General features: G+C 40.4%; 1 protein-coding gene across 3 annotated transcripts; it reads right to left on the reverse strand.

Moving 5' to 3' along the window:
* Nucleotides 1-1,916: 1,916 nt before the first annotated feature.
* ric8b (RIC8 guanine nucleotide exchange factor B) lies at nucleotides 1,917-11,718 on the reverse strand. Of its 3 annotated transcripts, none has more exons than XM_061722107.1 (10): nucleotides 11,546-11,718; nucleotides 10,440-10,487; nucleotides 9,720-10,349; nucleotides 8,312-8,406; nucleotides 7,241-7,391; nucleotides 4,911-5,006; nucleotides 4,578-4,722; nucleotides 4,309-4,453; nucleotides 4,081-4,200; nucleotides 1,917-2,262 (listed from the first exon to the last, which is right to left on the reverse strand). In XM_061722107.1, exons 1-10 carry the CDS (start codon nucleotides 11,627-11,629, stop codon nucleotides 2,154-2,156), a joined length of 1,623 nt encoding a protein of 540 aa, XP_061578091.1. In that variant the 5' UTR covers nucleotides 11,630-11,718; the 3' UTR covers nucleotides 1,917-2,153. The 3 variants fall into 3 exon arrangements, with proteins under 3 accessions (XP_061578091.1, XP_061578093.1, XP_061578090.1); XM_061722109.1 differs by having other exon boundaries at nucleotides 4,312-4,453; nucleotides 4,911-5,009; XM_061722106.1 differs by having other exon boundaries at nucleotides 4,911-5,009.
* Between the last annotated feature and the right edge of the window lie 5,007 nt (nucleotides 11,719-16,725).

The following is a 16,725-nucleotide window of genomic DNA, read 5'->3' on the forward strand; positions in this document are numbered from 1 at the left end:
TTTCTGTTGTGTACAAGTCTTAAGGAGACGAGCATAGTTATTCTCCACTTTATTAACTTTCTATAGAAGCCTCTTTACATAAAATAAGCAGTGCTACCTGCAATTTATAAAAGGTCTGTCCCAGATGAATGTGTGAAGAGCAGATGACGGGGGAATATGAAAGCCTCAACAGCAGAGATCACTGAACAGTGTCCAACTGATTTATTACAATTCACCAAAAAAACCTGACAAGGAAAGATAACAGGTGTATACGTCGCTTCAGAAAGCTCTATATATATATATTAAAAAACAAACAAAACCCCCCAGGAAATTCAGCTAAGGCATTCAAACTGTTAACAGCCATGTAAAGCCAGATATATTTTGTGTGAGCAGCAGTAGTGGGGTGAAAGTGTGCTTAGGTAAACTTTTTAAATCTCTTTAACAATGACATGCGTCCTGGTTAAAACTAACATTTTTCTCTATTTGATTGCAATCAGCAACAAAATGAGAAGGAAAAAAAAAAACACAATTTGTAACCCAAAACAGGATTTCTGTTTATATGATCCCAAATCTCATGTGAAGTCATGCTCATGCAGCTAACTTCAGAACTGGCAGCTTGTACACTTTAAGTTAAATTGAACCAACATAAAGGAAAATAAAATATTACTTCAGTTTATACATATACAATAGATGTAAAATTATATAAAACCAGAAACATTTTCAATATTGGAGACAAAAGGATAAAAATCACATTTCTTGATTTTGAGCATCATGCAGAAGTGGCAAAGAAATTAAAATGATCATTGCATTTTACACATTTCATTGTCAAAGATCCACAACAGTTTTTACCGTCATCAACCACAGGAAAATATTGCAACTACATTTTTTTTCCATCCAAAGACAAAAGAAAAAAAAAAAAAAATCAGCCAACAAGCCCTGAATTCAGAAGGTTCCCGTGGAAACTAAATAGTGTGCAACATTCATGACACTGACGCCGTCTGATTTCACTAATCACACATCCGTCCTAATCTCCAGTCTGGATGTGCTGCGCGATTTTAAACAAACAAAAAGCTTTATTCTTCAGTGTTCACTATGATTCTACATTTATGCAAGCGTGTGTGAGATGTTCATATGAGTTAACAATAGAAAGATAACTTAAAAAAGAAGAAACCATCATTGAGACACTATGAGCAAACCATGGCAATTATTTTCCCAGTTTGAAAACAAAAGATCCAGCAAAAAAAAAAAATGACATCAGAAAAACAAGTGTTACAACAATAACCGTAAAAAGGCCTCCAATGCATAGAGACCCCTTGGTCAACTTTTCTCACCACATGTCAGTCGATTCCCACTGTGGAGAGCTGATAGCAGCCACCACTCAGTCCCCGGAGACTCCTGTGAAATGTTCAGCTGTGTCCCACTTCATGACTGGATCAGAAGTCTCATAAGATTACATCCTACAAATCCAACAAGGCCTGTCCAATTTAAAAGGTAGGGCTCGTTTATTCCACTACGTTCTTCTTAAAGCATTTAGAGTGCATCTTGTGAACCTCATAACCCCAAAATCCACTACACACCTGTTAAATGTCAATTTCTGGATATCATTGGCTCATTAAAATCGATAAATCTCATTTGACCATGTTTATATTTATCAGAGTTTGTACCTGCATTCAAGTAGCCACTGGTCTTACTTCAAGTGCACTAAAGATCAACCAATGAGTCGTGCAGGTGTAGATGGAAGACCTCTGACAAACTTGTAAACATATGTTGTGTTTCTCTCCTTTAACCTGCCAGATTATTCACCAGAATGTGTCACGGTTAAACGTAATCTTGTCATGTAAATTTGGGAATCGAGAAATTTGTCAGTTACTGTGTCAAAATTTGGTGCAGTTTCCTGGTGGTTTATTGAATTTTACAAGTTAAAGCCCAGCCAAAAGTGGTTTGAATCATTAACCATCAGTTTAATTACATGGAAATCGCTACTAAGTGCAGCATGTCACAGTTTTGTTTGATGATCCTAAGACTCGTTCAGAGGGGAGGCACAGATTTACAGTCCACTTCTGAGAATCCACAGAAGGATTCGGCCCTTGAAATGGGACACAGATCTAGGTGGGTTGAGGGTTTGTCGGGGGCAGGGGCTTAGTCTGGAAATTGTGGCCCGGGTGTGGAGTGCACTAGTCAGAGTCTGATTCAGAGTTTTCCTCGGGTGGATCACACAGAGTTTCTTCAAGAGGCGCTAACGTCCCGTCCGGCCTGACTCCCATTGGTCGAATCAGGTTCTGCCTGTGGGGACGAAAACAGAAGTGTAAGACGCGCTCATTCTGGGTGGACAGCGTCGACATGTTAAAGCTGCAAAACCTAAATGTACAACTGTCTTTGAGTAAACTAAGTATGAGGAAAAAGCTCTGCTCAGGACCCTTTTCATCTATGGGCACCCTTAACGAGGACATTCACTCGTACATGTTTGCTCTCTCTTTCATACACAACTCAAGGACCCTCACACAGCCCCCTTTCATGGACAATCGGCCCTGTCTGGCCATCCTCCCTCCCTCTCACGCCTCTCCTCCTCTCCTTTCCTGTTGCAGTTTAATTACAGGATCAGTGCTCAAACTAATCTCCTCAAAGCTGCCACTGCCCCTTCATCCTAATCCAATTATAACTGCACCGAGTCACCCCTCCTTTTAAGATGATTCATCTTAGAGTTACCCATCAGACTTAAATACATGCCATTTGCATTAATTCCCCAGATTTAAATACAAATCATGCAATTCTTTTAGGTTTGTAGCATTAAATGTGGTGTAATCAAGGGAATGTACATGTTAAATTCTGTAAAATTGGATGGAGAGGGTTGAAGGGCCATAACTGCTAGAAGAAGAAGAATTAGAAGAAAAAAAAATGGCAGCAAGCCGCCCCCCAGCCTTATACTGGTGAAAGTGAACCGGTACAATGAAGACCAGCACAACAAAACAAACAAAAACCTACAAAATCATCTCTCCCAATTAGTGCAAAAAGTCTCATTTGTCCTCCTCGGAAGTGACAGCAGACCTGGAGTGTGGTAGGTGTGAGGGTGCAGAATATGCACTAATTGGAGCAACGGCCGTGCAGTTACGGTAGCACATTCCTGTTTGTCACTGAGCGATCTCCTTAGTGCCTGTTCTGATGGAGCCACCTTTGCGTCATCATTGCATCTTTACTGAAGAAGAGAAGAAAGAGCAGGCGGCCTCGGAGGAATCTTCTTATTCTGGGCACACCTGGCTCATTACGGCTCGACGCCCTTTTTGGCTCGACAAAGACGAGGTCAGCTTTCTCATGTCGCCCGTGTCTCTTCATCTTTGTCCAGCTTCCACCCAGATTGTTTCGTGTAGTTATTCCTTTGCCTCGGTCCACTCCCTGTCCTCGTCTTGTCAGTGATTAGCTTCTCAAATACGAGAGGAATAACGTCAGGAAGTGCGTTAAATACATAAAGGAACCAGAGCAGACAAGTCAACTGTGCGTGCCAATTAGGTGATAATTAATGTAGAGGTGGTAATGATGCGGCAGCAACATGCCAGCGAGCTCCCATTTGCCCCAGCTGAATGCTGCGGTGTGCTGGGAATCGAGGCCTAATTGAAGTCGCAACGAGCAGCGAGAGATTCTTCTCATGGTGAATTGGTTGGCAGGGAGCGAGCTCACCGTCGCCTTTCTGCAGGTAGCTTTAGCGTCTGCTCACTAAAGAAAGGTCAACACAAATACAGCAGGACCCTTTGCTAAGGAAAAAGTAAATTACATGAATATGAGCAGGTGTCGTAACTGTTGATAATCAAGAACGGACCTGTAGACGAAGCAGCAGCAGTTCATGACCTTTGTGGTATTTTATGATTTCTTTTGAAATTTCCATTTTCACAAAGACTGCATCTTTCGTTGTCGTGAGGATTGACATTATGTTGATGAGGACCTCGTTTTCCTTTTATTCCTCTAACATATCAACACATGAAAAAAGGTTCTCGTACAGCATGCTGGGAAAGTTTGCCACCGTGGCTTTCAGTGTAAAAGTCGGCCTAGTGCTCCGTTATAAGTGTTTGATTGGACATTTCTCTTAAACAAAACCCCTGAGCGTGTTACCTTGATAACTTGTCAAACATATTGGCCAGTTTCTCGGCTTCATACTCCTTCTGCTCTTCGGTCATTTCTTCAAGGGGATTCAGCATTGGCTCCTCCACATGACCAGTAATGGGGTTGATGCTGGAAAAGTCAAAATAAAAGGTTCAATGTGTAGCTTTAAACTGATTCAGACTTTATCAATATACATAAAGCAAAGATCCAAACGCGTTGACACTGATTGGCACTGACAACGGTTTGGCCGATTTGTATTCTTCTGTGTCTGAGTCTTCATCTTCGGAGTACTGAGTCTCCCCCCGCCCTCCGGCCAGCAGCCCTCGCGCCACCAGGAGTCCTGCTGCGTTCCCATATCCAGTGTACTTCAACAGGTTGTCCACTAAAAGATGACACCCAATAGAGAAAAGCTGTTATCCCTATTTTCTGAACTGCACCCGTAAATGCGACCGTCACACTCGTTCACGTGTTTCGATGTGGTCGCAGCAACATTCATCTCCACCCACCGCTTTCTTTGCAGAGGACAAAGAGGAACTCTGCAGCCGTCTGCTTCACGCCCATGTCCACGTGTGTCATGAGGCGAACCAGCTTGTTCCTGACGGTGGAGCCCACCTCTGGCCTGTTCTTCACATCTTTCAGCGGGGGGAGTACCTGAAATGTCAGCAGCTTTCAATAGTGTCTCTCCAATATTTGGGTCATTTCAACAGAGCTGTGAAAAGCAACCACGAGTTCATCAACACACACGCAGCATTAAGCACAAAAATCCTGTCAAATCGTCTTCAGGTGTTTTCATTATTCATAAGCGTTTCTTTTCAACGTGATGTCCGATGCGGTTTTACCTGAGCTTTGATATATCTGCGGATCTCCCTGTGACATCTCGATCCTTCGGTTAAAAGGCTGAGCACTGGAGTCAAACCCTCTTTGTAGTTGGACCCCTGCTTGGAGTGATACATACCAAAAACATTTCAGTCTTTTCAGTCGAGGCAGATGCCCGTCGGGATAACAACAGATAATTAGGTAGAGATAGGATGATAAAACAAGAATTAAAAGATATGCAGTGACCAGCATTAACGTCCTGGTGCACCAGCTAAAAGTCTAAAAGGTCTTTTAAACCAAGTCTGCACCGGCCGTCAGATATTGTTGGAGAGTCAGAAATATATATGACAGGTTTTGTCACTCATAATAATACGTCAGTCTTTTTGGATTCAAGTTTTCAGAACGAGATTTTCTCTTTATCTTGTGGGGTGGATTGGTTCCATCACACTTCATGGCTCCACTTTGCCTCATACTGTGAATATCCACAAGTAGATGAATACAAACAAATCTGTAAATATGCAATATTTTTGTCCATGGTAATTCTTGTAAAGTAAGAGACTGAAGAAAAAATCCATATACATTTGTAAAATATGGACTTTGTATGTTACTAAAGATAAAATCTGAGTTAAGCAGTGGATAACGTGAATCTTCCTGTTTGAACCCCAGAAGAAGATAAAAATGAGTTGTTTTGATCAAAAGATCTGTAGCTGAAGCTCAGAGACATTGATCAACATGATGAGAATCTTGGAGCAGCGACCACAGAGGACACTGGAAGCTGAAACTACTGAATAAGTCATCTGTGCGTCATCATCTATTCCCTGAACCACTTTCAAATGCTTTTAGTCACTGACAGTGTTCGAATTGGGGGGGAGCTAAGGGGAGCTGAGCTCCCCTAAGAAGGACATTGGCTCCCCTGAAAGACTGCTTTTTGAAATTTAGGGTGAGCTCTAAAATATTGGCTGTTTCTTTTTCAGACAGGTTATAGAGTTCGATTTTCTGTATGACCAAATCCGCTCCGACCCGGTGTGTCAGTGATCAGCGCAGACAGACTGCAGCTTCGCCTGAATTATGGTACTGCGTTAAATCGACGGCGTAGGGTCGCAGTACGGTGTGCGTCGCCGCGTACCCTACGCCGAGGGCTCTGCGTCGATTTAACGCGGAACCATAATTCATGCTTTGGCAGAGCTGCGCTCCGGCGGACAGCGGAGCTCCTGACACAGCTGCAGCTCATCAGCTCATCTATGGAGAAGTTAAAGAGCATCTACCGCTAGATTCTCCTTTCATCAAGGCAGGGAAGAGAATCAGGCCAGAATAGATGAATGTTATCAGTGACTAAGTTTGTGGTGTTGAACATGTTACTGGACATTCTTGTGCAATTGCTACAAAATAATTTGTTGTTTTTAGTTAATTTCTACAGAAGAATATTTATTTTATTATTATTATTTTATATTAAATACATATTTTACTGTATATTACAAATCATTTTGTGGGGACCCCCTGGCACCATCGAGGAGCCCAAGGCTGGGGGCATCTTAAGACCTCACTTATATTTTTTTGTTCAAAGATATAAACGTTTTATATCTTTGAACAAAAAAGATCAAAGAAACAAAGAAATTGAAACAAATAAACAATTTTAGTATCAACTTTGTTTTATTAGAACAAAGTTGATACTAAATGTGTTTCTTTTCCTTTTTTCCAAATGAGAATCGATAAGAGAATCGATAAAGAATCGAATCGTTAAGCAGAATCGAAAATGGAATCGGAATCGAAAAAATCTTATCAATTCCCATCCCTAGTAAGACCATTATACAGGATTCTTGAAGGGGTGTTTTGAGCAGAAAAAACGTTGCCTGTGTGTCCCCTTGCTGCTTTTCTTTATTCTTATTAATAAATGAGTTCGGTCATGCAATACGGCTAGTAGAATGTTTTTCACATGGTCTTTAACCCAGCAAGCACCGTTCTAAAAGAGGAGCAAATGATACATTTGTTTATTTATATTGAGACCCGTTATGTTGCCAAATTGCGTCAATTAATTTGCTTCAAAGTGAAAATTTCTTTGGGCAGTACCCCCTCCCCGTCCAACCCCTCAAAAATGTTGGCTCCCCCAGGACCCATGGTCCAATTTGAACCCTGGTCACTGATCTTCCACTGGCTGATTGAATTCACCACCTCTCCTAAGTCTTACTTGCAGCTGTTTACCATTACTGGCTACAGAAGGAGTAAATAAGGACAAGTTTAAAATGTATTGATCTCAGATGTTCTGGCATATTCTGATGAGTTTAACGGCACTGTGTAAATATGATGTAAGAATCTCAGAATGCCTTGAACATTTGTCGTAGAGGATCAACTTTACCTTGTCAATTCTCTTCTCCATGAAGTCTATTAACACTTGCACTGCTTCCAGGTTTTTCCCACCATATTCGTCTTGGCCTCCCCGGACAGGCACGTCAATCAGCACATCCAAACAGGACACCGGCAGGTTGTTGAGCAGGTTGACAGCATGGCTGGAAGCATAAGAGTAATATTTTCAAGTCAAGTAAACACTTGCTGATGCTTCAACGAAAATAAGAAGCTTTGGAAGAAAAGATTTTTAAAAGATGACAGCTTTGAGAGTGTTTTGTCTAAAATCAGGTCTTAGACAAAGGAGTTTTAGACCAACACAAAAATGCCCAGGCTGGGTTCAGATCTCACATTTATCCCATTCATGACAACTGAGGAAAGAAAGGATTAACACTTCCCCCTCCTTGCAGTCTAGTTTGATCCTGTCCTACATCTGCAACATCCTTTCTTCAACCTGGATTTGGTTACCGATTACAACAGCTATTAAAAACTGCCTTGGGCAGCACAGCATGCAAGTCAGTATAGAAAAATCTGACCACATTTAGAAATATTTATTTGAACTAACACACCAACTTGCCTTCCGTTTATTATATTAAACTAACTTTGCTGCTTTTGCGATAAGCACCGGTTCCTCTTCAGAAGCTCCTCTCCTATTTAGTTGAGCTCATTATGTCACTGAAACAAACTACGACCACATCGGTCATCAGGTCAAACTCCCACGACCACATCAGCCAGCAGCCTGACAGTTCAAAAGGATAATCAGGCAGTTTTACGTGTCACTGTTGAAATTTCAGGCCACAGCCACAAATTCTTGGCATTCTTGCATTACATTTCCATAAAAGAACTACTTGCTGTGTTTCAAAGGTTAGAGTAGTGGATGAACTTTGTCAATCTATGTGTCTTTCTATACAAATCAGCTGCAAACTGGAAGGCATGTGTTTACGATCGATGAGTAACAAAAGTAACTTGACGGAAAGAATGCTGTTTTTTACACACTTTCACATGTTGTAATGTGCAGAGAGCTTTGAATGACTGAAGATCCACTGAAGGAGACTGATGCAAGAGATCAGGAACAGATTCCCACCTGTGTGCTTCCTCCGTTTTGTCCTCCGTCTCTGTCTTCTGCATCAACAGGTGACGCAGGATAGCAGCTATGACCCGGAACTGGTGGTTATCCTCCTGCCAAACCAAGACATTCAAAGACATTCACTCCAAACAGGAATTTTAGTCCAAAGAAAAAAAGGGAAAGAAAATCTATGATAAAAAGGTCCTAACTGCAAAAAACAGGAACACTGAAATTACAGCAGGTATTACGAGAATCTATGAGTGCTACAGCAGCAGAGGCAGATGAAAACTGAGGAAGAAGTCTGGATATCTAGGAGGAGTGCAGGGATAAGCGTGAGCTTAAGGACTTAATCTGATGCTCTTTGAACTTACACTGCGTTAGATCAGCTCTTGTAGTTCTCTGTCCCCTCGGTCGAAATTGTATGGAAAACCGTGAGCATGTTTGAAAACTGTATATTTAATAAGTCCATTCACAGTAGGAAACATAAAGATCCAATTATAATATGAACATCTGAGATTGCTGAATTCCAACTATCTGTGTTGTGTATCAAAGCCCTAAAATAGTTTTGTATGAATTGAAGTTTGACAACCTTGTGGTGAGAAAACCTTCAACATAGTCTCAGACCTTAGTGAGGTTGTTAGGGTTGTGCCTTGTTCATAATGATGTTAGGAAAAGCCAGAGGGTGCAACTTTAAATGTTTACATTAATGCTCTGCAAACATCCGGCACAGCAAATCAGCAAATAATTGAGGCTCACTAAGCGAGAGAACGCCATTAGACAATAGTAAGTAATAGTGTAATTTTCTCATGTGTGAACCACATACATCTGACCTTTAAGGAAGAGTCAGGTGTGTCATGAAGTTAAAATATAAGTCTGAATGCTAAGAATGAAAAAGAGCAACATTTCCCTCTTTTACACCAACTGCATATCCTCTTTGACTACATGCAAAAATCCTTTACATTTCCATTTTTCTTCTGCCAGGCAGCAGCATCACCAGCGTCCTCCTACCACTGTATTCACTATAACTCCTCTTTCTGTGTCCAAACCATCTCAATCTGGCCTAAACTTTTATCATCTTCAGCTCTGTCATATCCAGCCCTCCTCGTCTCTTGGTCAATGCTGCTGTCTGACACAGACGTATTCTAGCTTGCTGTGATCAACTTTTATTCCTTTTTCTTCCATCTCCTTCCTTAAAATGTCATCAACAAATCATAATTTAGCCAGTATATAAAACTAAAGTTAAGAAAATTGTCAAATGTTACTTTACTCCTTTTGGAAATGTCTTGCTTTTTCACAGACTTGGCTATTTATACAATAACAAAGATGTAGTATAAACCTCTGCTTGTTAGCCAAACAGGAAGTCACAGTTGACAGGCAATGTTATCATTTCCCAGAAACACACACAACATAGCGAACACATACTCACCTCGCCACGAGCTTCAGAAAGTGTGAGATTGAACAAAGCTTTGAGTGCTTCCATTGCTCTCTCGTTATCCTCCGCTGGCATGGGCAGGGCCTGTGGGCCTGGATGTGCAGCTTCATAGGGACCAACCCAGCGCACATCCAAGGTGTGCTCAAGCACCTCTGTCAACAGTTTCACGGCATGCAACTCGCACCTCAAAACTCCCCTTACATCAGGTCGGAGGGCAGACAGAAGGAAGAGAAGCCGCAGTGTGAACAGGCCCACCTCATGGTGACACGTGCTGCCGTTGTGCAAGCTGGCACACAAGCCGTGAGCGAGCTGGACATCTACACTAACTTGCTGAGCTGCAGGACTGTTGTAAACAACATTGCACAGGCACTTTAAGGCCTCTACCACCACCCTCTCCTCCTCCTCTGACTGTGCACCTCCCTGAGAGCTTCTCTGGTCTTCGTTCTCCTCCTGTCCGGCGCGGAGCCGGGCCATCCTCAGCAGGATCACCATGCCCTCTCTGGTGGACACTGGTGCCAGGACACGCTTGTCTCTGGACAGGATGCGGAGGGTTTCTAGACAGGTTTTTTGACAGCTGGGGTGTACCTGTCTCCCCAGGACTGTCAACACACTCTGGCATAGTTTCTGAAAAGATAAAGTAAAGAAAAGACTGTCATTACAGCAACATCAGCCCGTCTCTCCATCATCTAACACAGTCTGTTCATTTAAACTTACAATCCGCAGGGTTTCTTCCTTTTGGTCAAAAGCAAATGTCTGAGTGTTCTGCAACACAAAAGATGCTCATTAGACACAAAACTCACACACAACCACATATTTAAATGCACTTTTGCACGTGAAGCCCAAAGCTATAAAACGAATACAAGTTTTCCTCAGAGACGTAAAGTTGTGTTTAATCTTATCTTATGTGGTGCGAGCAGAGGTGTCAAGTAACGAAGTACAAATACTTCGTTACCTTACTTAAGTAGAAATTTTGGAGAAATTACTACTGGAGCAATTATTTTTCAGACGACTTTTTACTTTTACTCCTTACATTTCCACACAATTATCTGTACTTTTTACTCCTTACATTTTAAAAACAGCCTCGTTACTCTATTTCATTTCGGCCTTTAAAAAAAAACTATCCAGTTAAATTGCTCCATCCGGATAGAGTGAATTTGGTTGTGGTTGTTTCAGATGTTCTTGTCCAGTTTTGTTCTTACATCCGTTCCCTCAGATTCCTGCAACTAAACTTGGATGTACATTCCAATAAAGGTTAGGATAAATGATAACATGCCTCTGAAGTTTGACTTTTTGCACCATTACAATACTTATAGGCAACTAGTCATCATATCTCCTGCTCTCTGAAACACATGTTAATGCTCAATAGTACACATATATGGTTCTTTAATATATTTGCATTATACTAAGTTACATTCATTTTCAATGGCTTTTGTCCTTAATGGCTTTTTTCCCCCTTACATTACTTTTACTTTTATACTTTAAGTAGTTTTGAAACCAGTACTTTTATACTTTTACTTGAGTAAAAAACTTGAGTTGATACTTCAACTTCTACAGGAGTATTTTTAAACTCTAGTATCTATACTTCTACCTGAGTAATGAAAGTGAATACTTTGACACCTCTGGGTGAGCAAGGCGAGGTTACTGCATCACATTGGTACTGTGGACAGATGCTGGGGTCGGCTTGATTGATTTGTTGTGTGGTAGGATGATCAGAAGTGGTAAAGTGAATCAGCTGCAGGTTTGTGCGGCTGAAGTGCAGCTAGCTGTGAGCTAGGCGGCTAACGCCTTAAATATAAACACAACTGAGCGGAGCGACTCACCTCTCTACTGTACTGCTGCAGAAGCAGCTCCGCGTCTCCCTCGGCAGCGGTTTCAAGCTGTGACAACACGGTTTTCAAGTCCATGACGAATATCTGCACAAAACGAATAGTTATGTTATTTTGGTCGTGAGCAGAGTTGTGCAGCTAGCCCGTTAGCTAGCTGGCAGGCTAACTGAAGCTGTCAGGGAGGCCACGCCCCCTGCGCGTCACCGCCGTGAGCCACGCCCCCTGGGCGTGTCCTCCCTGGTGACCACGCCCCCTTGGCGTGTCCAGCGTCTCATCAGCAACACGCTCTGCAACACACACACAATCTATTCTAGACCTAATAACAGTCTGTCTAATAACTGAATGTAAAAAGGAATCAAAATGGCTTAAAATAGCATCAATTTTAAAAAAAAAACTAAAAAGAAAGAAACGGAGTACTATATATGAGTTTTTTTTTCAACAAATACCTTTATTTGGTTTTCAAAATCCTTCCAATGACACACAAAAATAAGAGTGCTCTTACATAAAAGGAAACATAAAGGACAGCTGAATTATCTTCCATCATTCAAATCTTATTTCCTTACAAGTCAGGCATCCATGAGACATCACAAAGCAACACTCAATTTAGTTCTAAATGAGAAAATGAAAGAAAATAAATAAATAAATAAAACCCCAAACAAACAAAACAAAAAAGTAACAAAAATTCTCTGTTTTTCAAGGGCTAGCCCAAAGTATTTCACTGTCGTGCATAATTCAGAATGATAAACTCAAATATACAATTCACACAGAATAAAGAATTTAGGTATCAAAAGAAATAAATTATTTTAGAAAACTGCAGAGGATCACGAGTAGCTACGCCTCATCCGCCCCACTCCCCAGACCGCTTAAATCCACACTCTCCATATATTCCATAAAAGGACCCCAAATGTTTTGAAACAATGATAATTTGCCCTTTATAATATAAGTAATCTTTTCCATGGGTAAAGTTGTAGACATTTCTTTAATCCAGTTAATGAGTTTTGGTTTACTGGTTCTCTTCCATGAGAGTGCCATGACTCTTTTTGCAAGCAGTAAACACAAATCCAGGGCTGTGATTATTTTTCTAGACATATGATGTCTATCAGGATATAAACCTAGGATAAACAGTTTAGGGTCAAGAACAATTTTTTTACCTAGTATAGTCTCTAAAATCCTGGTCAGTTTTAATATGGATTTAGAGAATAAAAATATATAGAATATATTGACATTACGAATAAGAACCCTGACTAAAATGTGTATATGAGAACATTGTCCTCAGGCAGTCAGTTTAAGCACAGAGTCATGCTCTTGTCTAGCGGAAATAACAAAGACTTTCCCTGAAAACATATCATCAGTCATCATCATTATTTCATCATGGGGGTGGTAGTCTAGTGGCTGCAGAGGTGGGCTCGGGTCTGGAGGAGCCGCCGAATGGCAACCAAGATGAACCACCTTGGGCCGCTGAGAAAGGCCCTCGACCCTAATTACTCCCTGGGAGAAATTGGTGTGTTTGTTCTCTCAGATGTAAGTCGCTTTGGATAAAAGCGTCTGCTAAATGACAGTAGTAGTAGTGATATCTGGATAGTGTACCATCCAAAGGTTTGTGCACATTTACCTTTTCATTTTGTGCTTCTGTGTCCAGACTTTTGGACACACAGTCAGTCACGTGCAAATATTAGTGGTCCCCCTTTTGCTCTTAATATTACGCAAATTGAATAATAACATATGGCTTTTTTTCAGTGTGCCAATAATTATTTAGCAAAATTTACAAGTAAAATAAGTTTGTGGGTAATTCTAAGCATCCTTATGATTCTGTTGCTTATAGAGCCATCTTTAGCAACAATAACATATAATAGTCATCTCCTGTAAGAGTCTTACATTGTTGTGAGAGAATTTTGGCTCCTTTTTCTTCATAACATTGCGTCATTTCATTGAGATTTTGGACATCTCCTTATGTACAGCCCAACCAAGATCACAGGATTACAGTTGGGTTGAAGTCAGTACTTCAATTTGGCCATTCCCAAGCCTTAATTCTTTTACTTTTCAGACTTTATGTAGATTTAAGGATGTGCTTTGGATCAATGTCTTCTTGGATGAGTGTGAACGAGCTGTAGTTGTTGGACAAAAATTGCTTTACTTTTGCCTCTAGAATACTTTAGAATACTCCGCCAAACCAGGGGTGGATAGTAACAAATTACATTTACTCACGTTACTGTAATTGAGTACTTTTTATGAGTAATTTGTAATTTTCTAAGTAGTTTTTGAAATATGTAATTTTTACTTTTACTCGAGAACATTTTGACCCAAGTATTTTACTTCACTACATTTGAACCCCCTCACGTCACTGAGTACAAAATTTATGGTGAAAATCTTGTGGGCATTTTATTTTGGTTTATTGTGAATAGCAGGATCTTGCGGGCATTGGGCACTTTATTTTGTGTTTGAATACTTTGATTCTGGTTTTAGTGTTGTCGGTTGGACAATATGACGGAAAATAGTTTGCACTTTACAGTACAGGTTGTGACTGTCCTTTTTGTCCTGTTCTGTTGAAGTAAGAGCTTTTACAAGTGTGGATGTGTACTTTAATATGCCTCAAAGTTAATTAAAACAACTTGTGCTGGATTTGATTCGTGACTCATCCTTTTTTTGCATTAAATAACTGAAAGTAACTTTTACAAATTACATTTTAAATGAAGTACTTTTGTACTTTTACTCAAGTAAATTTTTAGATGAGTACTTTTACTTTTACTTTGAGTAGGATTTAAGCAAAGTAAAGATACTTTTACTCAATTACAATTTTTCAGTACTTTTTCCACCTCTGCGCCAAACAGAGGAAGTCATGACCAACTCAATGATTGACTTCAACCTGTTCTCATCTCATCTGTCCCTAGGACCAGAGGTCGTTCAATTTGTTCACAAGCATACTTGAAAATCTCAGTTGTGTTTCTGAGGGTTTTCTATATGCAAGCCATACAAACAAAACACCTGTTTTGTCTTCTTCCAGTTGTGCAATCATGGACTTTAACATTTAACATATTCATCGAGGCCTCTGGGGTCTGAGATGTAGCTCTTGGGTTTTTTTGCATTTCTCTCAGCCTTGCATGGTTCGGCCTAAATTTGCTGGGACATCCACTGCCGGGAAGACTGGGAAGTGATTTGAATGCTTTCCACTTGTGAATAATCTTTCTCACTGTCGAACATTGAAGTCCAAATTGTTTGGATTTTTTTTTTTTTTTTTTTTGTAACCCTTCCCAGATTGATGTGCAGCAACAGTGGCTTCTCTAAAACCATTGCTTATGTCTTTCCCTTTTTGCATTCTATTTACACACACCTGAATGCTTCGACCAACAAACTGCTCAAACATCTGCTTTAATAGAGATCTGCACACCTGCTGATCATCAACCATTTCATCTTAATCCCTCAGAGGGGCAGATTGTAGTCCCACACATCAACCGATTTTACGCTGGATGCCCTTCCTGATGCAATCTGACGAGCACGGGGAGACACACCTGCTGATGATCGGTTGAAGCCTGATGATTACCCCCAACTGCAACTTAACCTTCTTAAATTCCATGCAAGCAGAAAGTAGATACCTAATATCTACTCGTACATAGTACATGATATTTCTGTTCAGCTCCATTTTTGTTAGATACAAATGGCACAGGGAAAAAAGTTTGCATTTTTCTGTTCATCTGAAGTTGTAAGGTGTTAATACTGACTGACAGACTACGGTCGGATGATTGTGGTTCAACATGATTGATGACAATTGATGTTGCTTTGAAAAATGTCAAGGTATGACATGTATTATAAAGCGCTTCCATATTATTAGAATATGCTGGCAACTGTGGGCTAATAACAAGTGGGATCGTCACTTTGTCCACATTGCCGCGAGGACACGTGTTCAGGGTTTTAGAAACTGAATCTGCAATTTTGAAACATTGGGCCACAAGACAGTTTTGCGCTTCTTTCAGTTCACTAGTTTGGGTCAGGAGAATTATTTTTATAGCATGCGTACAGTCACGTCAAAATACTCTTTCAATTTTAAGGTTTTGCATATCAAGACATAAGAAGTCCTTTTGTGCTTACTGAGTCTTAAAATTAGGCAAAGACAACTTCAGATGGAAACACATTTTACATTAAACCACATTCATTACTTAAAAACTAAACCTATGCACAAAACAAAAAGGTGAAAAACTAATTACACTCACTGCTGTTATAAAAGTGAAGAGAGAAAGCAACAACCAAGTCCAGCTGATCAAATACACTTCCTTAGTTGACCATTGATATGTTTGACTACCCCAATTAAAGCAAATGTTTTTGGAGGTTTGCTGGTCTAGAGCATCCAGGATGTTAACACATCCATCCAGGCAGCAGTCTGAGCAGGGATGCCCAGACTTCCCTCTCCCCAGAAACTTCCTCCAGCTCTTCCGGGGGAGTCCGAGGCGTTCCCAGGCCAGCAGAGAGACATATAATCTCTCCAGCGTGTCCTGGGTCTTCCCACCTGGAGGGGTCTCCTCCAGGTGGGACATGCTTGATATGTTAACACAATCAGTGGCGTCAATTCAGTGGAAGCTAAGGTATGGCAAGGTTACAAGTCACAGAACTTAACTAGAGTATCAATCAACACGTCCAGCAAATACTCATCACAGAAGTCTATGGAGCTTATCTGTGTGGTCAAGAAAATTGGAACTTTTTCAAATGCAGTCTCGCTCACTGCAAAAACTCAAAATCTTACCAGGAATATTTGTCTTATTTCTAGTTAAAATGTCTCATTTTTAGTCAAAAAATCTCATTACACTTAAAACAAGAGTCATCACCAGAAAAATAACTTATTTGACCATTTTCACCTGTTTCAAGTAAATTATCACTTAAAATAAGTGGAAAAATCTGCCAGTGGGACAAGATTTATCTTCTCATTACAAGCAAAAAAATCTTGTTCCACTGGCAGATTTTTCCACTTATTTTAAGTGAAAATCTACTTGAAACAGGTGAAAATTGTTGTTTTTGAGTCTTGTCTTAAATGTAATGAGATTTTTTTGACTAAAAATTAGACATTTTAACTAGAAATAAGACAAATATTCTTGTTAAGATTTTGAGTTTTTGCATTGAAGCCAAGGTGTGGCGGCTGCCATACCCTGCCATATCCAATTGACGCCCCTGAACACAATATTAAGGAA

This window comes from Cololabis saira, chromosome 5 (assembly GCF_033807715.1).
Source record: "Cololabis saira isolate AMF1-May2022 chromosome 5, fColSai1.1, whole genome shotgun sequence".
Lineage (NCBI taxonomy): Eukaryota > Metazoa > Chordata > Actinopteri > Beloniformes > Belonidae > Cololabis > Cololabis saira.

What these genes read in the sequence shown, in the direction of transcription:
- ric8b (XM_061722106.1), bottom strand. Translation starts at nt 11,629, where the DNA reads ATGGACTTGAAAACCGTGTTGTCACAGCTTGAAACCGCTGCCGAGGGA. An exon ending in TGTCCTCTGCAAAGAAAGCG is followed by an intron (nt 4,454 to 4,577) that starts GTGGGTGGAGAT and finishes GTCATCTTTTAG; the next exon opens with TGGACAACCTGTTGAAGTAC. An exon ending in ATGTTTGACAAGTTATCAAG is followed by an intron (nt 2,263 to 4,080) that starts GTAACACGCTCA and finishes TCGTCCCCACAG; the next exon opens with GCAGAACCTGATTCGACCAA.